The 24,542-nt window shown below is 38.6% G+C and overlaps 1 protein-coding gene and 1 long non-coding RNA gene across 2 annotated transcripts; one reads left to right on the top strand and one right to left on the bottom strand.

Moving 5' to 3' along the window:
- The first annotated feature begins 1,848 nt into the window (after positions 1-1,848).
- On the top strand, positions 1,849-18,721 carry LOC106059755 (uncharacterized). The gene is made up of 12 exons (XM_056016717.1): positions 1,849-2,160; positions 2,716-2,813; positions 3,753-3,843; positions 4,978-5,193; positions 5,579-5,710; positions 7,849-7,995; positions 10,346-10,531; positions 11,357-11,551; positions 12,316-12,534; positions 13,691-13,822; positions 14,974-15,183; positions 16,843-18,721. Exons 1-12 carry the CDS (start codon positions 2,106-2,108, stop codon positions 17,076-17,078), a joined length of 1,917 nt encoding a protein of 638 aa, XP_055872692.1. The 5' UTR covers positions 1,849-2,105; the 3' UTR covers positions 17,079-18,721.
- Positions 18,722-20,223: 1,502 nt separating this feature from the next.
- On the bottom strand, positions 20,224-23,413 carry LOC106059763 (uncharacterized). The gene is made up of 2 exons (XR_008775822.1): positions 22,943-23,413; positions 20,224-21,008 (listed from the first exon to the last, which is right to left on the bottom strand). It is a non-coding gene; the product is annotated as an uncharacterized LOC106059763 (long non-coding RNA).
- Positions 23,414-24,542: the final 1,129 nt, after the last annotated feature.

The following is a 24,542-nucleotide window of genomic DNA, read 5'->3' as shown; positions in this document are numbered from 1 at the left end:
CTCATTGAAGCATGACCATTCATGAAATTGACTCGTTCACACATGATTTGTACCTTAGTTAATCCTTTGAATTTCAACCCTGTTAGTGGAATGATTTTTTTTTATTAAAAAATTTTAACGTATTATTTTAAATACCTTAATTGTGTCTACATGAAAGTAATAATTTACATGGCCGAGTCTATAAAAAAAATGTTGACCGTAAATTGTTGGTTATTAAAAATTTGACTTCATTCTTTCTTTGTTGAACAACTATTGCATTTGTTCTTTGTTTTTATGTAACAAAGTTTGAAGCTATGTCGCTATGAAACCATCGAAGCTGGAACATCGAGAAAAGTCAACATGAAATAAAATAGATTCAGATTTGAAATACTTTTGAATACTTTTAAATTCAGAATTAAGCCACAGTAGAAAAATGTTGATTAAACATCATAGAGGAGAATAGGTTTGTGAGCGTCTTACAATATATTTACTTAGGCTTATATCAAACTCTAAAAAAACTGCACACTATCATCAAAATATTGACTTTGCCAACCATTGAAGAGGTTTTACAATCTGTTTTACACAATCCTATATCTGATATCATTAAAAATTCCTATAAGCAACAATACAGTTCAAAGGTGTAATGGTGAAATGAGTTTTGGACAATGAATGGTTATCGTGTTATTTCGATTTACTTTTTTAAAAAGCTGGACTAGTTAACCTTGCCTGATAATGTAGTGGTATTATTATATTTTTGTTATGAATCAAGAAATTCATAAAGAATTGCTTTTTGCCTGAAATTTTGATCAATTGCTCCTTCACACTGAAGTATGATAGTTATCGAAGGGCTTATCTTTGACACTATTTTTTTCTGCTCTGAGTTCTTGGTTGCTAAGATCCTATTTTAAAACAGAAATTAAACGGGAATCGGACATAGTCTATTTCACAAACTTGTTTCATAAATTGAATGAGGTTAACTTGCAGCTACAATGTGATAACCTAAATTTGATCAACACGAAGGCATAATCTCAGTGTTTCATGTGAGGATTTAATCAATGAAGCATACAATGACAGTGATAAATTTTCTTACTATCCAAATTTAAATCAGTCAGACATCATCTAATCGAGAAGATAGAATGTTAACCCTAACTAAATTGAAGCCCAAGATTGACATTTTATTATCAAAGCTGCCCACCAACAGGCTTTTTTTTTTGTTGTTCTTGTTTAGTTACTTCTTGTAATGCATATTAAATTTTATTTTGCTTTGAATGTCATCAATAAATATATATCGCATAGTAATCAGTGAGAAAAGCACATCTGAAGTTAATGAATTTTCAAAAAAAGGCTGGGGGGTCTACCGAAAACTTAAAAACATGGCAAGGGGTCTACGAGACAAAAAAGTTTGGGAACCACTGATTTAGATGTTCTTTTCGCAGTCTGCGTTTGTCCTCGGCAGCGGATTTTCTTTTGGTCTCAAATGTGTATTCCGAGGCCTTTGCGAGTGACCTCCAGCATACGGAACAAGGAATGTGCCTTTATCTTTGTGTCTTTCTGAAAAATGTTTATGCTTTAATTTTGAAATAAGAGAGAGGAACAGAAAAAAAAAACGATAGGACGACAAGAGAAAGGAATGGTTGGGTCTGTCAGTGAAAGACTCTAAACGTTGCAAAAGACAAATAGGAATGGAGAGAGACGGTCGACAGATCAACGATCCAAGAGATTAAGGGACAAAAACATGTTTATATTTATATAGCTCTGTGCGTGCGCTATTTCGCACCAAAAGAAATAGATAGTGATATTTACTTTCTTATGAACGCATTGTGATTCCTTGTCAAGAGATCAACTTGTGTTAGAAATTTGATGTTAACATAAAGCGAAATTACAGAGGACTTAGTGTTGTTTTAAGTCAGGATCTCATTCTATTGATTTCATTTTTCGAACCATTAACTAATTGAACTTATATGTTTTTCTTAGCTACATTGTGTGGTTATAATACTTCATTACCTAAGTACGCATTGTATTGTAGCCTGCGAAGTCCAGTTCTAGAATTCATGATCTAGATCTAAATCTAAATTTATCTAGATCTAAATTTGTACACGTACAGTTTTAACTTCGTGCACAGCCAGATGGTTCAATTCTGTCCTGAGATATTTGGCATTATGATGTTAATTGTTCCCCCAGGTAGTTGGAACATATTTTTAAATTACCATGTATTTTAAGAAACACATTTAGCGATTTAACTTATATACTGTGGTAGTAGTCCATCTTTGTCTCACTGACCAGCACACGAAATCTTGATGTTCCCCTAATGTGGCTGCTCGCTGAGTCAGATGTCGCGCCCTTATCATGACCTGCCTTTATTTCGGCATAATTAATTCGCCATTTTCTCTCTATAAAATATTTTACTCTAAAGCTGACAAATTAAATGTCATTTAAAGGAATCACTATGGTATATTAAAAATCTAAATTAATTTTTGGTTTAAAGGTTAAATGATACAAGTTTATAAATTCCTAAATTTTACAAAACAATATTTGATCTGGTTAGCTAATACCTAAGTTATAGTTAGCTCATAATTAAGTCATGGTTAGCTCATGGTTGTTAGCCCATGATTAGGTCATGATTAGCTCATGACTTAGTCATAGTTAGCTCACGGTTAAGTCATGCTAAGCTCATGGCTAAGCTCATGGTTATGTTATGATCCCTCCTAGTTACGTATGTATATTCCAATGTTGCAGTGCAGGGGTTACTCAAGTGTGACTACAACAATTCCTTGATGTTTCAAACGTCTTGTATCTTCGTCTACACGGAGCTCGCGAACTGGAAAAATGCACAGGTGACATTTCCTGTTACATATCTTGTGACGGCTTTCAGAAGACAGGGAAATCCCAAAACTTCTAAAACTGCCAACTTCGAAAATTGCGACCCTATTTAACATTTTTTCTCAAATCTGTATATTTCGTTTAAAAATCGTTTATTGTTTATCGCGCAATAGCAAAGCAGAGTCCAGGGAGTTCCCCTAACTTTTCCCTTAGCGTAAAACGTAGTATATTCTGAGTTTTCATCGAAACACTTTGCTTTTGTTTTTTAGAGAGATTGCTTCACGTGGTGGGCTACTAGTTAATTATTCCAGTAGTTCGTGAAACACAGAATCAGGTCTCGTGGAACACTAGGGTCCTGCAGAACACAGTTTGGGAAACACTGGCCTAGTGGAACCACTAAAAGACATACGCAGTTATCAATTTTGCCGGACATTGTCAGGAAGGAGTGGTGGTCAGTCTGTGTGTCCGTTTTCTGCCATCATTGGTCACGGTGGGAGGGGGGGGGGTTGTTCACTACATGTGCTGTAAATAATGTATTATTTCTAGTTACCTGTTTGTGACTCTTGTAGCTCAACGCAGTCAGTTGGTGACCATTATGTGGATGGAGCCGGCCAGTTAGTTACGTTTTTATACTGCTGTTAAATGGAGTTTTATTTTGGGATTGAAAACAATCTATTCCTGATATTTCAAATATTCAAGCTGTAAACACTTCATAATCATGTTATAGCAAGCGTTACTAAGCAGCGATTTGTGGGGTCCACATTTCATGGCCAGTTTTTAGTTGTCCCTAGCTATTCTGAAAAAATAAGGACATATTTATAGTATATTTCAATTATACATGATTTTAAAAAAAAACACCAACAACCTGAATACTTATGTATTAATGTAAAATCTAATTTAATCTTAGCTGTATAGTAGTGGTAGGCTTATGTATTTTGTTTTCCATTCAAAAGAAAAAATGTAATGAAGCTGGCTTACATCTCATGACAATAAGAAACACTGTGAATACAACGCAGCTTCTGGATGCCATTTCATTAATGTCAGGTAAATATCTTATTTACTTTCAAAAACGGAACTTCAAATCGTATTATTAACCTAAATTTCTATCAATTTATTATTTTTGAAAAAATTGTTTAAACTATTATATATTGGGTTGGTCGCCCAATTTCTCAACTGAGAGCACGCCATCCACAAAAGGACAAAATGTTGTTCTTGCACTTACTTTAGAGAGGCCTACTGACCTAGAAATCAAAGCTCGTGTAGCGTTTTGAAGAGTAACTCATTGATTGACATTTTGTTAAGGACAATTAATAATTCTGCAAAGCCTCGATTCGAGAATGCGAAGTGGAAGAGAAAACGTGTACAATATTTGTACCAGACAGACTGAGTGAGTTGATATATACATACTTTGTACAAAGAAACCTCGTGTACAGTGCTGTACAGTCAGTGATGCTCAACCTTATTCGACCTGCGGGCCATTTTGACTTTCGAAACGCGTGTCGCGGGCCACATCAACAAAAAGGTACGAAAAATGAAACCGAAATTCACCTGCAACTATTTGAAACTATTGGATTTAGTACTTGCATTAATTAATGGAATAGTTAAATTCTATCCTTTTTTACGCGTCTTAAAATGTGAGCAACATTGTAGCTACCTTTACCACCAACTTATTTTCTTGTCTCTCTTCGGTAAATATTCTCATCGGTCCTCCTATCTCTAGGGCGTAGTTTAACCAAGACGCGGCTCAAACCAAGAAGGCCTTCATATTTGTTTTATAATGCCGCTGTATATGTTGTTTTTTTTGTTTGAAACAGCCAGACTTTCTTTACAAAACAAATATGTTGGCTTATTATCATGTTCTTCAAAAAAGATCCATTTAACTGGTAGATTCTACATTCAGAGTTCCATTTCATAAACTCATAATCGCACACCCGTTAAAGGTCATGGTATCAATCCATCACAGAAAAAGTGAGGGCCCTAACGAAGGTAAATATACATTTACAATTTCTTTTAAAAGGGGGGGGGGAGGATTTTCTAATTTTTGTGCCGACGTTTCGGCGGGCCGTATGGAACTACATCGCGGGCCGGATCTGGACCGCGGGCCGTACTTTGGGCATCACTACTGTACACAATCTTATCCAAATCATAATTTACTGACTTTTTTTTTCCCGAGCTAAGGTAAAAGTCACGTTACTTTCTGGACCGGTGCTAGAAGCATCAAATTCCATGGTCTCTACTTCTGGGAAGAAGACGATTCTGTGGTCGAGTCAGAACTGTGGAGACAAGGAGAGCCTCACGTTCCTTTCTCCAAGCGTTGTGTCTACCTCGATGTCTCTGGAGAACTTGGTACTTGGCCTTGTTTTGTTAAGAGATGCTTCTTGTGTGAAGCAGTGGGTAGGTAGACTTTCCTCGGCGAGATATATATATAGAGAGATAGATAGATAGATAGATAGATAGATAGATAGATAGATAGATAGATAGATAGATAGATAGATAGATAGATAGATAGATAGATAGATAGATAGATAGATAGATAGATAGATGAACAGATGAACAGACAGACAGCTGGACGGACGGACGGACGGAAAAATGAATGTTAAAAATATTGATGGATGGACGGAGGGATGAAGAGAGAGAGAGAGAGAGAGAGAGAGAGAGAGAGAGAGATTCTATTTGAATATTGTTTCTGTTCTGTGATCATACTGTGATGTATTACTTTATCCACCATCTGTCACTGAGATCAAATCTCAAAGTTACAATGTCTTTCTCTCAATCTAAGAGCCCACTTGGTACGGTGACCGCAACAAGTTTCACTGCCAGTGTTCGCAAGGACTCTGTGACGACATCGGCTCGTGTCTCTCAGGCCACATGCAGTGCTTTCCAGGATGGTTCGGAGCCAAGTGTGAATACTGTAAGTTAGGTGATCGTTCTGGAGGTGCCACGCGTCTTTTGTTGCCATTAACATTCTATCTCTCCTCTTCATTTTTTAGTTCTCTCTACACTCCGTATCTCTCCTCTCCTTTGTTTCTTTATTCCCCCTCTTATCTCTGTCTCTTTTTTTACTCACTCTCTCTTTACTTTACCAGTATTGATGGCAGACATACAGTTGTGTGTATAGTTATACTGTCCTGACTTGAGTGACCTGTATTATTTAAAATTGGTCGTCCAAACGGTCTTGGGGGAGGGGGGGGGAGGGCTTTACAATGGGGTTTTGTGCCTCCTCATGTGTTGAGTGAGACCTTAGCCCAGATTGTTCGACTGCACAGTGGGCAGGTTATTCTATCAGGAACTTGTGTCAGTTGCCCTGAGCTTTATATCAGGCGCTTTTCTTCTGCCAGAGATGTTTTCGCGCCAGTTTTCACATGAATTATGATTAATTATTACTAATTAGTTATTGATCGCAGATAGCATAGTTTGTTAGAGTATATAGATGTTTATATTTCATGTAGTAATGTGTTGAAAATATGTAGTCACGATCAGTGGCGTAGCTTAGGTGGGAGTAGGGGGGTCCTAATTTGAAAATCAACCCGGGTCATTACTAGTGGGGGGGGGGAGTGTCCAAAATTTGTTTTTAAATTTAATATGACACCATTATCTAAAGACACGATGCTTAATGTCAAAATGCAGGGGTCCCTAGAGAGGTCAACCCCCAACGGGCCCCCATATCCCTAGCTACGCTATATATATAAAGACTTGTATTCATAAAATTATTTGTTGCTAGTTTCTGTAACATTGGAGTTGCTGAGTGCGAAAAGAAATGAAACACCATTAAAAACGTTTCTATTACTATTACCTCCTCTATCCTCTGTCTCTCAGAGAGAGAGGAGAGAGAGAGAGAGAGAGAGAGAGAGAGAGAAAGACGTAACAACATCCCTCTAATGTTAAAACGTAGCCTATTCTAGCATAATGTAAAAGTGCGTTTTTTTTTTCTGTTGAGTTAGTTATAAAAGTGTTACAAAATAATAAATGTATATTTGAAATGTTCAGAAAGTTGCATCTGAAATATAAAAGAACACTCTTGGCATGTAAAAAACCGATAGATATATTCTTTACAAAAGTACAAACATACAATCTTGAATCATCTTACTTTCCTATTTGAGATTTTCATACATGGTGGAAAAACTATAAATAACTAGCATTTTATAACCGGTGTACATACTAAGTGCTCATGACCTTTTTTTTTTTTTTTTAAAGTCTATGATAATTTTTGGTGAGCTCCTTTCAGCACCGTAGAATCAGATTCTCTAAGAATTTTTATCACAAAATATCTTCAATATAGAGAGTCTATAGGGCTTTTTTGGAGGCGCGGTGGCTGAGCGGTAAAGCGCTTGGCTTCCGAACCGGGGACCTGGGTTCGAATCCTGTTGAAGACTGGGATTTTATATTTCGGGATCTTCGGGCGCCTCTGAGTTCACCCAGCTCTAATGGGTACCTGACATTAGTTAGGGAAAAGTAAAGGCGGTTGGTCGTTGTGCTGGCCACATGACACCCTTGTTAACCGTAGGCCACAGAAACAGATGACCTTTACATCATCTGCCCTATAGACCACAAGGTCTGAAAGGGGAACTTTACTTTTAGGGCTTTTACTATATGACTTTAAATATATTTAAATAAACAATTGGGCAACTCGTTTTGTTTTAACAACACTTATATTCACTTTCTTTGTCTGTCTTTCCATATGTCTGTCAGTGTGGGTGGATTCTTTTCCACATTTTATCTGCCCTCCCCCCCCCTTCTCGGATCAAGTTAAAGCCCGGCTGAGAAATCAGGAGGGTTGGGCGTAGGGCTAGCTACCCTACCCTGTAGAAAAACCACTAGCTACAGAAACACCAAACAGACGAAAACAGTACGCGAATACAAAATAAATAAACAATTGCTTGATTAATTAGTGGTAATTATCTTGTTGTACAGAAAAGGGGAGATAAACCTTACAGTACTAAGAGATGTGGTAGTGATTGTGTGGTGCTTTCCCTTATATAAACTTTTATAAAGTATTCTTTAAGTTTTTTGTTTTGTTTTGTTTTTTTTCTATTTCGCTTGATTTGAAAGACGATGTGGCCCGTAGACAAGATAAGACCTACCATGTGCATGAAGACAACGACCCTGTTTGTGAACACAATCTCATCAATCCGTACACTTTGAATCTGACCAGTCCAGTGCCTTTCAGCTTTTTACGAATCATCGTTACCCAGGCAGGTATAAGCGGTTCTGTGGAGTGTCTTGCTTCGGACACAACTTTGGTCTAACAAATTGTATGAATTAAACGCAGATGTCAGTATTTAGTAAATAATGATATCTGTAGGTTTTTATTTTACAAAAGAATTTGTTTTTGTTTTTGCGCAATATACGTAGGACGTAATTATCTTCTCTTTAAAAATAACGTCTGTAATTTATAAGATAAGATTCAGTACATGCAACTTTAAGCCCTTTGGGGGGTTTTGTTGTTGTTGTTGTTTTTTGTATTAATATGCACAATGTAGGTCAGTTTTGTTTTAATGATATTTTTTATTAGTGTTAATCACAATATAAAAGAAAACTTTGCAAAAAAGATCTAGTTCAGCTAAAAATAAAGTTATTAAAGGTAGTAGCCAAATTGAGAGAGTAAACATCGAACAGACTTCAATGCAGAGTTTGGAAATCCGTGACTGGAATTGGAAAATGGTACTCCTCAACTCAAGAAAACATTAAGAAACTGGAACAGACACAAAATAGAGCAGTGAGATTCATAACAAACGAATATTCACATTTAACCAGAGTAACACCTTTAGTAAAATCACTAAATTTAGAAAGCCTTCAGGACAGGAGACTCAAAAGTAAAGTAGCAACTATACCTAAAACACTGAACCATAATCTTCAAATACAAAAACAAAATTTAATAAAATACTCTGAAAGACACAAAGATAAAGGCACATCCCTCATCCCATATGCTAGGACAAATTTGTACAAATACTCCTTCTTCCCTAGAGCTAGCCAGGAAAAGCAGTGACTTGGCAGAATTTAAGTCATTGGTTAATATGCATGACTAAATGCATGACGCGTAGGAAGTAACGCCTGTATTATATAAGAAAAAAAAAGAAATGTACAAAACGATTGTATACAAATTTATAGTTGAATTGTTTCATTATTCTAGTTGAAGTTTCTCCTTCGTAGTTATCAAGGATCAGACTTTTTAAAGATACAAGTACATTGACTTATACTGACATCGGCTTTGTCTGTATCAGGAGTGGGAAAATATGTAGATCTCACCTGGGTTTGCGTGACCATGCACTGCACCTATCCTGCCTCCTGATAATCGAAGACATTGCCATTCTTTCAACTGTAGATCTCACCTGGGTTTGCGTGACCATGCACTGCACCTATCCTGCCTCCTGATAATCGAAGACATTGCCATTCCTTCAACTGTAGATCTCACCTGGGTTTGCATGACCATGCACTGCACCTATCCTGCCTCCTGATAATCGAAGACATTGCCATCCCTTCAACTGTAGATTTCACCTGGGTTTGCGTGACCATGCACTGCACCTATCCTGCCTCCTGATAATCGAAGACATTGCCATTCTTTCAACTGTAGATCTCACCTGGGTTTGCGTGACCATGCACTGCACCTATCCTGCCTCCTGATAATCGAAGACATTGCCATTCCTTCAACTGTAGATCTCACCTGGGTTTGCGTGACCATGCACTGCACCTATCCTGCCTCCTGATAATCGAAGACATTGCCATTCCTTCAACTTCTCAGAGACAATCTTTTGTTGAATTTTTTGTGTGTGTGTGCTGTTGGAAACTAAAGCGATGTTGAACCTGTGCTTATGACTATAGGCCTAATTATATTATGTCAAATACTTCCTCGTTGTACTTTCAGTATGCCCAGGGCGATCTTGTTGTACTACTTTGGTAGATATGCAGGAGTCAGGGGGGGGGGGGTATCTGTTTGCTGCCCTCAAAAGACATAATTCAGTTTGACTTATATTTTAATCCCAAATTCATCTCGAACTTTGTATTTGAATTCGGCTTCATCCGTTAGTTATCCAAGTGGTCTTGGTCACACAATCATACAACACTTTTAACATCGGTCGGTTTGCCCTAGATTATTTTGGGGTTGGGCATTGTGTATAAATCCGGTGGGGTGATTGAGTGGTTAAGAGCTTGGCTTCCTAAACCTAGAGTCCTGGGTTCGAATCTTTGCGAAGACTGGGTTTTGGAATTTTGTGATTCTTAGGGCACCCCTGAGTCCACTCAACTCTGATGTGTACCTGACTTTAAGTTGCGGAAAATAATGGCGGTTGGTCCTTGTGCTGGCCACATGACACCTAGCTTGTTAACTCTGGCCAAAGAAACAGATGACCTTAACATTATCTGCCCAATAGATCTTTCGGAAAGTGGAACTTTACTTTTTACTTTTAGTGTTTGTAAACAATTGTAACATATTGAAACTTCAAATCGAAAAAAATAAATATATAAAGCATATGTGTACTATATGTTCCCTAACACAGTATAAGTGTATGGACCTTACACCATTATTAATATTTTACTTCCTGTTTTAAAGTCGACACCACACAAGTGAACTTCACACTCACATTGAGGTCAGTTCAGCAGACGTGCCAGTCCACTCACATCAGAATGGACCACTTCACTTATGACTTTATTTGTTTGTACGGCCCAGTTTATTACGATCAGCTCACGCTCGCCTGGCCCCGTACAGTCACGTTGTGCGCTGTCTATATATCAAAGGGTAGGTAACTAAATATTAATGGTAGGTTACTCAAAATAAATAAATAAAAAGTGCCTATTTGTATCTCTATAAGAACGAAACTTTTTAACAAATCTTAAAACAGGTTAAGCGCTTGGCTACCGAACCTGGAGTCTTGGGTTCGAATCATGGTGAAGATTGGCGTTTTTAATTTCGGGATCATTGAGCGCCTCTGAGTCCACCCAGCTCTAATGGGTACCTGACATACGTTTGTGAAAAGTAAAGGCGGTCGGTAGTTGTGCTGGCCACGTGACATCCTCGTAAACCGTAGGCCACAGAAACAGATGATCTTTACATCATCCGCCATATAGACCACAAGGTCTGTAAGGGAAACTTTTTTTTACCTAAACCCGTTTTCACAGTATTTAATATTTGATATGAATGTGTCGGCTAAACAGGTAAACCCATTTCCACACTCTCATTTTCATGGCCAAAGTTTATAAAAGGTGGAAGGAAACATTTTCCAAGTTTGAGATAGATTTAAATCCAACCTAGTAGATCAGTAGTTTCCAAAAGAGGCTCCGCAGGGCATATACAGGTAGTCTCTCTCTCTCTCTCTCTCTTTCTCTCTCTCTCTCTCTCTCTCTCTCTCTCTCTCTCTCTCATATATATATATGGTCGGAACACAATGCGATGTGACAGTGTATTTAATTCCTTTCATACATAAACAAATCAGGGTATTTGTGAAGGAAGATGTACACGCGTGTTTATGATTTCTACTAGCTTAAGCTCTCTTCTTGGGCGGAAAGGGGTAATCAAAAGTTCTAAATAAAAAAAAAACATCAACAGTTTCTGTGTTAATTTCAGGTCACGATGTGACTTTTCAACAGAGAGTGACGTTTGAAGGCTTAAAGATGGCGAGCCCTGAGGTGGTAGTGGACTCGATTGATAGCATTGGCTCGCTCTGCACTGAACAAATTCCAGGGGAGACTCGTCAGACTATAGAAATACATCTAGGCTTGCCACAGATGATAACGCAAATCACCATAGCTCGCAAAAGAGGTAACCCTGACACCAACCTAGACACTAAAGCAGAGTTATGAATCGTGTCCCAGTGTTTATGTACAGTAAGTAAAGTTCCACCTTTCAGGCCTTGCGGTCTATAAGCAGATTGCGTATAGGTCATCTGTTTCTGTGGCCCCATAGTTACGAGGGGAGGGTATTCTATGGCCAGCATAATGACCAATCACCATTACGAGTCTCTGTCTGTAATATCCAGTTATGTCCCTGAAGTCCTAACACCAACTGACTATATTAACATAAATAAAATAATCTCTAACCCAAATTAAATCGTGACGTCACTAAATGTCGCGTTCAAAGTCTGTCAACTATGGTGCGTCTCTATACAAACTAATAATACTAACTAAGTGTCTCATAATTACAATGGTTTAGGGGAGTGATACGTACATATAGCTCCAGTAGATAAATCTAATGACCCAATAATCAATAGTAGGCCTGAGCCGGGGAATCTAGTATTGATGTATAACCAACAGAACTCTTACTATATATAAAGAAAAATGTAATTTTCCAAGCCGAATTCATCAAACAAAAAAAACACAAGTATACTGGAACGAGAAGATCAATGATAAAATCACAGTATTAGACTTAAATTGAAGCTTCAAACTTAGGATTCAATATACTGATTAGAGCCCTGATTTAATCATACCGACTTCGATCATTCAATGGCATAACTTTGGCTCTTTCTTTCACTTGACTTTCTTCTGTCTCACAAAAATGTTGATTTTTGGCGCTTCTCACTTCTCCAGGGGTAGCAGACTACAGTCACATGAAGGGGCTGAGGATTGAAACTCTAGACACTCGGATGCAGACTCTAGTTACCTTCCAGCTCAACTCAGCCTACAGTGACGCCCGCGTCGTTTCCGTCCTGACGTTTGATAACCAGACGGCGGCAAAGATACGCATATCCCTGGAAGCGTTCAATGAAAAGTCTTTCATTGAAATCTGTGAAATCAACGCTTACGGAGGTAGGGAGAATGGAAACTCAAAAATTACTATCAGCCAATGTAAGAAAATTACTATCAGCCAATGTAAGCAAAATATCAACAAAGTAATGAATCAGTATGGACTTGGAAACGGAAGTGTATCAACAAAATGTTCAAAATATGGCTGTCACGTAAAACAAATGTGTCAAAGTTAATCAAACGTCAACGTATTGTGTAGCTTTACATTTAGACTCCAGACCTGTGTTTAGCTAAAAAAAAAAAAGTCCAGGAGAAGATATATCTTAAGCAATAGCTGTAATCGAGACATTGCGAGAAGATATATAGTCTACTTTGGTCTTTTGTTATAGGGAGAAACAATTTAAAATGGACGGTCCATAAGTGTTTAGCTTGATAATAAATATATTTCTGCGGGCTTATTGAAATTAAGTAAGCATTGTGTATTAGTTCCCCCTTTTAGACCTTACGATCCGTGGGGCAGATGATGTAAAGGTCATCTGTTTCTGTCGCCCACGGTTAACGAGAGTGCCAATTGGCCAACACAACGACCAACCGAATTTCATTTTCCCAAATTTAATATCAGGTACCCATTAGAGCTGTGCCTTTTTTGTGTATTAATTAATATTTAGAATATTGTGTATGTTTATTATCATGTTTTCAGTTTGGATTCTTAAAAAGCTAATTTTTAAGAGGACTTTATTCTGTTTCTTCGCGTATTCCTCTACGCTTAGTAAACGGACTTAAAGTCTAGATATATATATTGTTCGTCTATCGTGGTTCGATGATGACCACTTTGTAATCCAGATGGGCTTAGGGCTTTGCTTTGGTTTGTATTTTTGGGGAGATGGCTAAGTGACCTGCGCCAAAAAGTTTGATTAAAGTGAGGAGGATTCGCGCAACACGCCGATCTCTCGCCCTAAAGCCAATTCTTTTCCAGAAACAATATTTGGTCAAAACGTCTTGGAACGAGTTTGGGTGCAGTTGATGACCAGAGACTTTCTGTATCTTGTCCTGCTCTAGAGTGCTCCACAACATTGTGCTGGTAGTTGCCTTTCTGTCCGATTTGTCTAGTTTTGGTTAAAAAAAAACATATCCTAAAGCTTAAAAGCAATAATCCCCGATGCAAAATGTGCACTATTTAACCCAAAAAAATGTCCATCGCCAATCGCTTTATTCCCAGAATGTTCGCCCCCTTTTTACGGTGGAGATTGTTTGGAGGTGTGTCCAGCATCCTGTCCTTACAAGGCCTGTCATATCGATGATGTCTGTCTATGGCCGTGTCCTGCAGGAACGGTTGGTCCTCAGTGTAAAGGTAAGATAAACAAACAGACGAACAGACGGACTTAAAGATATTCATATATATAGTCAATCGGACAGAAAATTATTCAGATAGTAATAAATTTAGAATGACAATTAGATTTAAACAAGAAAAAAACTTAACAAATATTTGTAAAAAAAAAGCGTAGAAGAAGTATGATTGTATCAATTAGTCATGTAATAAAATTTGTAATAGATCTACACAAACAATAATAAATCTGCCATTTAATAATATTTTTACCAACTGTTTTTTTGTTTAGCGCTATTTCATGCTATTTGTTTTCTCAATACACTATGATCCTGTCACATGTCTGGACCAGTTGGGAAAATGGGAAAAGGGGGGGGGGGGGAGAGAAAGAAAGAACGAACTGGGTGGATTTTACCGTAATTAGATTTTAAAGCATTTTTAAGAAAAGTGAGTACGACCTGAATTCCAACCCGTGGCTCACGCCTCCTTGGTGCTAACCACTCTGCTAGTGAAGTACTTATGACTAGAGAAGAATGTATTGTTCTATATCAGGGGTTCTCAACCTGTGGGTCGCGACCCCTTTAGGGGTCGATTGACGATTTGCCAGGGGTCGCCTAAGGCCATCGAAAATATGGATTGTTTTTGTCTATTCTTCTATTGCTGTGTGGATGGGGGGTCGCCGCAGAGTGGGGATTGTAAAAAGGGGTCGCCGAGCTTAAAAGGTTGAGAACCGCTGTTCTATATTGTTTATTAAATTTAGAGCGGCGACCTATAAAGGGGAATAACTCAGCTTATACCACCACTTCTTCCCCTTTTTCTAGATACCAAACAAATTAATTAATTACCAATAGTTTTTATTATTATTATTATTATTGATTCTTGTGTTGTCAGGTAAAAGAAATAATTGTGTACAATTACAGCTTGATTAGAGATTGGGTGTCGGAGAAATAACGTGTTCAAACTTTTTACCTGACAGACAGACAGACAGTTGTTATAAGCTTTGTAATTCAGATAGAAGTACATTAAGACAGAAAGTAATACAGATTAAGATACACTGACGCAAAAATTAATTCGCATGTAAATTGAGATAGAATCTACAAACACATTAAGATATACATAGAGATTACATTACATTGATGGGTAAACATACAGCTACACCAGCTTTCACCTCTCTCAAGTGCCCACTATAGCAGCAGCTCTCAATGACGGACGGTACCAAGCGGCAGCCTCAGCTCATGAGACCCAACTCGGTTACAAGGAGATCGCTCTGATTGTGGCTGGAGTCTTCTTCGCCTGTTTAGCCTTAGTGATTCTAGTGATGCATTGCCTGACCAAAGCCGCCTCGGGCGTAGAGATGTCTTTGAAAGAGTTCCTGAGATTGGAAAGCGGTAAGACTCAAAATGTTCTCCCTTTTTCTTTCTCTCTCTCTCTCTTTCCCTCCCAACGGCTAAGTGAGTTGGGATAATGAAAGTATAGTACCCCTTTTAGACCTTACAATCTTTGGAGCAGATTGATGTTAAAGTGATCTTTTCTGTGACCAACGTTTAACGTGGGTGTCACGTGGTGAGTACAACGACCAACCGCCACTAAAGCTGGTGAACTCGGGAGCATCCTAAGAATCCCGAAATTCACGATCCCAGTCAAAGCCGGGATTCGAACCCATTCGCTCTACGATTCATCTCGGATAGACTATCTCATGCATGCTCCCATTTTAAACCGCATGCGTCGAAAATTTACCCAAACACGAAATAGCTAAGAGAGAACTCATCAGACAGAACACAAAATGTAGGTTAGGCAGGGGCGAAGCTTGGAATTTTCCATCGTTGAGGAGCCCAGGGGGGCCCCTGCATTTTGTGATATATTTTATTTTTAATGTAAAAACACTCTCTGGGGGCCCCTGCATTTTGTGTAATATTTAATTTTTAATGTAAAAACACTCATTTAGGGGCCCATCTCAAGTGGGGGCCCGGGAGAATTTTCAAATTCTCAACTCCCCACCCTAGCTACGCCACTGGGGTTAAGACCGAATCTGCTAATCACGTGTGATATACTCCACGTGACTTTAGCACTTCAAGAAAGTTCACTCATCACTCAGTACATTATATAATTCTCAACGTCGCGAGCTTTCCCTATCCCTGATACTATAAATAGTGAGCATGGTGTCATTGTTAAAATTTGAATTCAGTTTCTTATAATTTCAAATGAATAATTTTAGAGACAGACTTTTCATTCAACAAGTGAAGGGGGGGGGGATGTCTTTGCCCCCCCCCCTCAGCCAGAAATATTTGGGCTCCATGCAACAGGCTTTGCTTTCCCTCCCACGCATGCCACAAAAAAAAGCTTCAAATAGTATAAAATCTGCATTTTAAGGCGTGAGGCACCCTTCTGTTGGAGCCCACGACAAGAGTCCTGTGTTCCCACCACTCAGCAGTGGGCTTGGGATACCAGAGATTTAATTGAACTATTCAATGAGACAAAATAATAGACTTATTTAGTAGTCGAAGTATAAGAAAACGATAGATATTTAGTTAACGCTCTAGCTCTGAAATACATTGTAAAAAGTAAAGTTGCCCTTTCAGACCTTTCGATCTAGAGGGCCGATCATCTTAAGGGTCAAGTTGATTTGGCCAACAGTTAACGACCAGAATGTCATGTGGCCAGCACAACGGACAACTTAAGTCAGGTATCCATAAGAGTAGGGTGGTCTCAGTAAAGTAAAGTAAAGTTTCAGACCTTATGGTCTATAGGGCAGAGGATGTAAAGGCCATCTGTTTCTGTGGCCCAAGGGTTACGAGTGTGTCATGTGGCCAGCACAACGACCAACCACCTTTACTTTTCCCCAACTAATGTCAAGAACCAATTAGAGCTGGGGGAGTCTCAGAGGCGCCCTAAAAAAATCCTGAAATAAAAAATCCAATTTTTAACTGAGATTCGAACCCAGGACCCCAGGTTTGGAAGCCAAGCGATTAACCACTCAACCAAACGCAACCCCAGAAATACATTGTACTAAAAAAAATATATTTTAAATAATTTGAATATTTTCACAGAGGCTGGCCAAATGTTGCATTTGTCATCCACAAGTATTGAAAGGGGTGACAGTGCACTTTCGATACTAGTAGAGAGATTAGAGGACGCTGCGAGGCGCCAGAGGAACGCAGCACTGATGAAACATATTCTGTCCAAGTCTTTGAAAGTGGAAGATAGATCTAGACCTCCTGCTGCACGCCATAATGTTTCTCCCTCGATTGAGTTTGACGAGTTTGACGAAGAAGATTATGTGTGAAGACTAATGTGTGACTTGATTGGGGTTATAAACATTATGATAGATGTGAAGACTAGTTTATGAACTGATATGTCTGACGACATTTGCCTGAGCTGTGTGATGGCAAATATTCGAATGGATTGGACTAGAGACATAGGTCTGAAGATATGTGTTGAAATACGTAGGTCTGCAAACATTTGTCTGAATTGGAAGTTGGAAGACATTTGTTCGAATTGTTAGGTCGGAAGACATGTGTCTTAAATGGTAAATATGAAGACATGTGTCTTAATTGATAGGTCTTAAATCTGTATCATTTTACGTCCTGAGTGACGATCTTTTCCCTTTGCAACTCGTAGTGTGACTAAACAAGCCATTCTCGATTCACAGACACAGGCTGGGCATCTGTAATCACCTGGTGTTGTTCCTTCATCCCATTTTCTACTACTGTGGTTCTTAAAACGTGTCTATATAGATACATTTGAATAATGTCTTTATTTATAGGTCTTAGCAGGCTCATTTTCTGAATTTATAGTTTTGAAGACATGTTTCTGAACTGTAGACGTAAAGACACATGTCTAAATAGATCGGAGGAAAGACATTTGTCTGATATGATATGACTCACGACATGTGTCTAAGGAGATGAGTTTGAATTAAGACGTCGAAATCATGTGTCTGAACTGATAAAAGCATATTCCTTGTTCCTTATGCTAAGACCAATTTGTACAAATGCTCCTTCTTCCCTAGTGCTATTAGACCATGGAATGGGTTATGGGTTGCCTGAGCTAGCCAGGACAACCAGCGACTTGGCAAAATTTAAGGGGATTGGTTAGCATGCATGACTAGATTGACTAGGAACACAAGTAGGACGTAATCATCTTTTTTTTTTTTTGAAGTAACGTCGGTATTTTATAAGATAAATTAAGATAAGAAGTAAAGACACGTCATTAAAAGTAAAAATGGGAATATGTGTGCTATGATTGATGGCGTGTGACTTAATTAAGTGATCTAAAAAGATTAGTCTGAATGTACAGGTCTGAAGACATGCGCCTGGATCATGAAACGATAGGTGTGGAGAAGTGTGTTTGATTGGATGTAAAATGTTTGTAAAATGTTTCGGATGTTCCTTCAGAGTTGAAGATAATTTACTTCCTAGTCCAAACCTCCCGCAGGACGACGGGGGATGGGAGCGGGCAGGGTTTGAACCTGGGACTATCGATAAGTCCGAACGACAGTCCAGCGCGCAAACCGCACGACCAGGCAGTTATCCAGGTTTAGGTTTGAAGACATGTGTCTGAGCGGAGAGTGTAAAGACACATGTCTCGTTTAATGAAGGTTGAGTTTTTCTTGTTCTTGGGACTTTTAAAATAAAATCGTTTCTTTATATGAATGCTGTGTATTTAGCTCTGGGAGGGGAACTCAGGCTGTGTAGCGAAGTAGCTTCTTTAACTTGCACTACAACTCCTGCCAACTGGAAGGCTCATTTATCCCCTAATGTCAGAAATCATGTCATTAGAATTAGTTTGGTTCCTTTTTGTAAATTCCAGTCGAACTATGGATCTGATTGATTGAATGTAGATACCTCTTCGTTAACGTCATTATAAGTACATTTATAAGTCATACATTTTGCATTGATGTGAACTAATAAAGTTGTCAATAACCCCCCTACTACCCCCCCCCCACCACCACCACCACCACCCCCAAGAGTAGTCAACATTGAGTAAGTGCAGACAGCCAGGTTAAGAAATAGTGAGTATACAAAAATAAAGTTAGAATGAATCAATGTCCTTTATGCTAATCATTGCGATTGCTCGAAACGCAAATGGTATTAAACTAAGATAAACCAATGAGATAAATAAATAAATTTATAAATGCAAATATTCATAAATTGTTTTTGTTGATGCTTAATTTGTTGCCGTTTTATTGTTGTATGGTCTGTTTGTTTGTCACGTACAATACTTAACTCCGCCGCTTTCTCTTAATCTTGGAAGTCGAAGAGCAAGTCTTATTTATTAATTACATTGAGAAAATTGAAGTTTTAAATCATCGGGATGAGTATGTGGCTATCTTTTAAGCTGACCTCCTATGTCCACCCAGTAACTCCCTCCCCCCACCCTCCACACCCCCGTTAAAAAAAAAAAACCTTTATATTAAATATCACTTAAGTCAAGACCAATTGTTAAAGAAGGCCTCAACACTGACCTTCAACGTCACAACCTTTGGGCAGTTTAGGCCAATAGCTCGTTGCCACGTCAGTGTTTTGGCCTTCTCTAACGAATGGTCTCGCTTATGTTCCAAAGTGAAAATAGACCATCCTTTTGTCACGTCGGTTACGCCCTTAACGCAGTGCTAAATAATTATTTAATGATTGATAGGACTAGATCTCTTCTAAACATAGACACAGAATTCGTTATTTGTTTTGTTTGTGTATATGCTAAGCAGGAACTTTAACCAAGGACGCAAGGGCGCCAAGAATCTGGTACATGTGATACATTTTGGTCACTTTTAAACATTCTCTTTAAACATTTACAGAATGCATCACAAACCAAGAGATTAGAGACACGTTTTACTGCATTGATTGGACCTCCACGATGACCTGCTAACTATCGTCAAAAAAAACGCAAGCTAAAAATCTATGGCCATATTACAAGGTCTTCGGTGCTCGCAAAGACTTTCCTTCATGGAACAGTACCAGGAAAAAGAAGAAGAGGCAGACAGAGAACGCGATGGGAGGACAACATAAAAGAATGGACCGGTCTGCCACTGAAAGAGGCTCTAACTAAGGGAAAAGACAGAAAGGAATGGAGAAAGACGGTTGACATATCTTGCATGGTGCCCCAACGATATAATTGAAGCAACTTTAAATTTACTGTTATCGCAGAATTACGATAATACGGCTGACTCCCCCCATGTTGGCTCTAAACCCAGATAGATTTGTTAGTCTCTATTCAAATTTTTCGATTGCTTATTTTTTACTTTGAAAAATTATAACAATCAAACTAGAGTTTTCCCCATGTGGCCAACGAGCTAGGTATTCTTTTCTCAGCAATTCACATCAACTGTTAAATTTCTAAGAAAATCGTTAGAGCAGTTTTCGAGATCAGCCTCCACCCTCTATAAAGTGGCTTGAATAGTTAGAGGTATTGTAAAATTCGACATAGTGAACATGGAGGATTTGGTATAGTATTTAATATAAAATGTCAGGCAGAATCATAGATCAATATTCTTGAGACGCCCATTCTAGCAGCATTTTGTTTAACATGGTAATTAGGTCCATAACTTTATCAGAATTTGACCACTTGAATTCTTTACGTATTTTAACATTTTAAATAGTAGTAGGGGCTCTGGTAGTAGGGGCTCTAGTAGTAGGGACTCTGGTAGTAGGGGCTCTGGTAGTAGGGGCTCTGGTAGTAGGGGCTCTGGTAGTAGGGGCTCTGGTAGTAGGGGCTCTGGTAGTAGGGGCTCTAGTAGTAGGGGCTCTGGTAGTAGGGGCTCTAGTAGTAGGGGCTCTGGTAGTAGGGGCTCTGGTAGTAGGGGCTCTGGTAGTAGGGGCTCTGGTAGTAGGGGCTCTGGTAGTAGGGGCTCTGGTAGTAGGGACTCTGGTAGTAGGGGCTCTGGTAGTAGGGGCTCTAGTAGTAGGGGCTCTGGTAGTAGGGGCTCTAGTAGTAGGGGCTCTGGTAGTAGGGGCTCTGGTGACACAAGCTTCAGGAAGTGGCACAGATCTGTACGAAGTCCTAAAACCTTTTCTTTTGCTCTGTCCAGTTAACTAAAGTTGATGTGCTGTCGCCGTAATCTTCTCCTATCTTTAGTCATATTCAGTGTCCGAATCGACAGAGGTCGGCTTCGTGTCCTCGCTGAGGGATGTCTTGGTGTCCGCCGCTGAGGTGGACGTCGGCAGCGTGGTTTCAGTTCTGGTGGAGTCCACCATACGCCAGGAGCTTATCTTTGAGAAGACTGGAACGAAATGAAAAAAATAAAAATGTATAATATGTCACAGTGACCCACTATCTATTCAGTGCATACCGTTTATTGCTTCGTTATTGGCGCGCTGTGGCTGAGTAGTTAAGCGCTTGTCTTCCGAATCTGGTGTCCTGGGTTCTAATCTCGTTGAAGACTGGGATTAAGAATTTCGGGATTTTTAGGGCGCCCCTAACTCCACCCAACTATAATGGGTACATGACTTTAGTTGATGAAAGTAAAGGCGGTTGGTCGTTGTGCTGTCCACATGACGCCCTGCTTGTTAGTCATAGACACAGATGACCTTCATATCATCTTCCCCATAAATCGCAAGGTCTGAAAGGGAAACTTTACCTTTTTTTTTTTAATTTATCATTTGTTAGATATCTCTTTTGAAGGAGAGTTTGTAATTTCCTTCCTCAAGTTTCTATTAAAGAATGGAACATTGAAATTCATAGATAAATCGTGTCATGTGACCACGTGGCCTTTTGGGTGGTGACTATTGTGACTGTCACGTCCCTGTCGGCACCTCAAAGATCACAAAATGAGGACAGTTTATCTAGCTCAAATTAGGTCACACGTTATCAGACTTAGATGCCAGAGAGACGCTAATTAAATCGTATTTCAAGGCTACAACAGGGAAATAGAATTGACACAGGTTAAATTAACAATAACAGGCGAAGGAATTTGAACGTAAAAGGGTCAAGGGTCATTGAGGTTTCATGGTTCTAGATTATTCTAAGCAAAGATATAAAAAGAGAACCAGTATCTTGGGGCTAGAGAGAGAGAGTGAGAGAGAGCTAGAAAGTTAGATCTAGAAGTCGCTAGTTTAAAAGTTAATATTTACTCATTTTGTTGATCACTATCACTGTATCCTGTATCTGCTTTGTATATCTAATGTTCATACATTTATTGTTTCAAGTTTGAATTTAAAAGAATTAAACTCTAGAAAAAGTATATCTGCACTTTGTTACTTCATTGTTTCTTCAAGTATTTGAACTATCCGCATATGTCGCAAGTTTATCACATCAAGATCATCAAGTGAAACAAACATAATAAATACGTGACAGTGACAGTTAAAATCGACTAATTAAACAGAAACTTTGATAGTAAAATGAGGTGGCGTGTTCAATAGTTACCTTGATATTGTGAGGTTTCTATATGTTGTCAAGCGCTTGGTTTGAGTACTTTGATACACCGTATTATCGTCTTTTTAATAAAAAATAACTAACGTACTCAAGTGCTACTATTAGATGTTATAAATTACTTTCAGAACAAAGCCTATGTTTATTCTGTATGCTAGGACAAATTCATACAAATGCACCTCTTTCCCTAGTGCCATTAGAGCACGGAGCTTGTTGCCTTAAAAAAGCAATGATATAGTAGAATTTAGTTTTCTAATTAAATTTCCAAACTAGATGTTATGGAGTGTCCATGTATGTGGGTTTTATGGTGACAGTGAGAATAAGTTAGCGATTGGTTGGTGGCTATGCAGTGTGAATGATGCAAGATAAGCGGCAGTGTCGTGATCTGTCTTGGGTACACCAGACGAGTCCGAAATGCCAGGATGTAAAGACGTGTTTTTTCTAGTGAGTTAGATTTTGTTCAAAATATTATTTTATGTTATTACTTATGTCTACTTCACTTCATTTCATGGGTCGCAAGGTCTGAAAAGGGAACTATACTGAAAAGGGGAACTTTTGCTTTAACCTCATCACACCGCGTTGGTCACAAAGATCATGGTGGATATCATTGCGCCTATCACGTGACATTAGTGCAAATGGAAAATATAGTCTGCTGCATTACTCGGCGAAACAAAGAGAAGCCCAAGTGCGCAGTAAACTAACGAGCCAATTTAGATTAACGGGCTATGTTTATGATAATGGGGGGGGGGGGGGGAGGCAGTGTAACTAAACAAAAAGGGTATTTACCGGTTTTAGCATGCGTAGAATCAACCCTTTCTTCTGGCTTATCACTGCACAGGCAGCAGGAGAGAAGGCAGCAGGCGCCTAGCATACCAAGCATAAGTGCCGCAACAATCAGTAGTCCATCAGTAGTGGTAATATCGTTCATGTTCCAGTGATCTCATGGCTGTAGCTCTAACATAGTCTTGTAGATCCCTTGTGTTCTGACATTGTGTGGAAAGTTGGAGGCGTCTTTTAAAAAATATCTGGAGTATCGCCTAACTTAGCAAACAAAGTATGTAGATTCTAGATCAAGGTCCGCGTCAATGTTGATAATTTTTAAAAGTATGTCTATAGACTCTAACTACCTCTATGTATGTTGTCTTTTATTTGATTTGTAATGTTAAACTCACTGATAAATTGAAAAAAAAAAGTAGTGATGGTAAACAATACATCAAAAGGGGAAAAAAAGTTTACATTAGAACTATAACAACAAAATGGAACACCTTCACTTTAGTGCGCTTAGGTGCCCTGGTGCGAAATATTTGCACACCAGTTTTCTGACAGATTGGCAGTTTTCGACTCAATCTTCTTATCTTATCTTATATAATACAGACGTTACTTCAAAAAAGATGATTACGTCCTACGCGTCATGCATTTAGTCATGCATATTAACCAATGCCTTAAATTCTGCCAAGTCACTGGTTTTCCTGGCTAGCTCAGGCAACCCATGCCTGGTTGGGACAAGAGGGACAATACGGTTGGCTACCTTTATTTTTTTTTTATTAGAGTTAGTTCCCTTTATTACTTGATTTAAGTCCCTGTTAACTGTTTGCAATTGCCACTCTCTTGAGTCTTTCAACTGACCAGTGTAGTTTGAACTAAATCTCTATAATTTTTAACTAATACCTGTGTTGTTGTACTGTCGCTGTGTTACTCAAGAGGAGTGTACCACTGTTGTGGAAAGAGTATTTCGATAATGAGCTAAGTTGACTTTATTTATTTGTTAGTACTTAGTTGGTTTATGTAAATGGTATAGGTCTACTTAGTCTCTTATCCTCTCCTGTATGTGTTTTTTAAAGACATCTTTTGTTTAGATACGAGACAGTAGTGTGTCTCATGAATGACGTCATTTCATTGTTTATGCATGTATATTATTGTAAACCATCTTTTTGTTTTTTCGGCAAAAGACATTATTGTGCCTCTGTGATGGTGGTTCTTTAATAATACTGACCGGAAACTGTCTTGCTACTTTGCTTTGTTTCATTATGCCATTTTCTTTTGTGAGCCTTTATTGCCATTTATATTCTTCATGATCTTTTTCTTTTGTTTGTAAATAAACTCCTTTTTTTGTTGCAACTAAAATCTCAGAATTATTACTTGTCTTTCTCAGTAGTTTTGTACATACAGAGGCTACAGTTATTAGCCTAGATAATATAATTGGGACCACAAAGTACCACTGGACTAACTTGCCAGTACGGGTCACTGGTCTTATGAACTATCCTAATATTAGGTCACATGGGGGCTCGTGAACAGGGTAATTGTTTGTTTTCATAAAGACCAGTGCGTTTACCCTTGAACCCTGCTGAGATATTACAAGGACAGTATAGTTTTTTCATTGGAGTAA

Source organism: Biomphalaria glabrata, chromosome 18 (assembly GCF_947242115.1).
Source record: "Biomphalaria glabrata chromosome 18, xgBioGlab47.1, whole genome shotgun sequence".
Lineage (NCBI taxonomy): Eukaryota > Metazoa > Mollusca > Gastropoda > Planorbidae > Biomphalaria > Biomphalaria glabrata.
Note: the sequence above shows the minus strand (reverse complement) of the source record. Positions and strands in the feature narration are given on the sequence as shown.

What these genes read in the sequence shown, in the direction of transcription:
- LOC106059755 (XM_056016717.1), top strand. Translation starts at nt 2,106, where the DNA reads ATGGTTCAATTCTGTCCTGAGATATTTGGCATTATGATGTTAATTGTT. An exon ending in CGGAGCCAAGTGTGAATACT is followed by an intron (nt 5,711 to 7,848) that starts GTAAGTTAGGTG and finishes TTGATTTGAAAG; the next exon opens with ACGATGTGGCCCGTAGACAA. An exon ending in TGAAATCAACGCTTACGGAG is followed by an intron (nt 12,535 to 13,690) that starts GTAGGGAGAATG and finishes CTTTATTCCCAG; the next exon opens with AATGTTCGCCCCCTTTTTAC.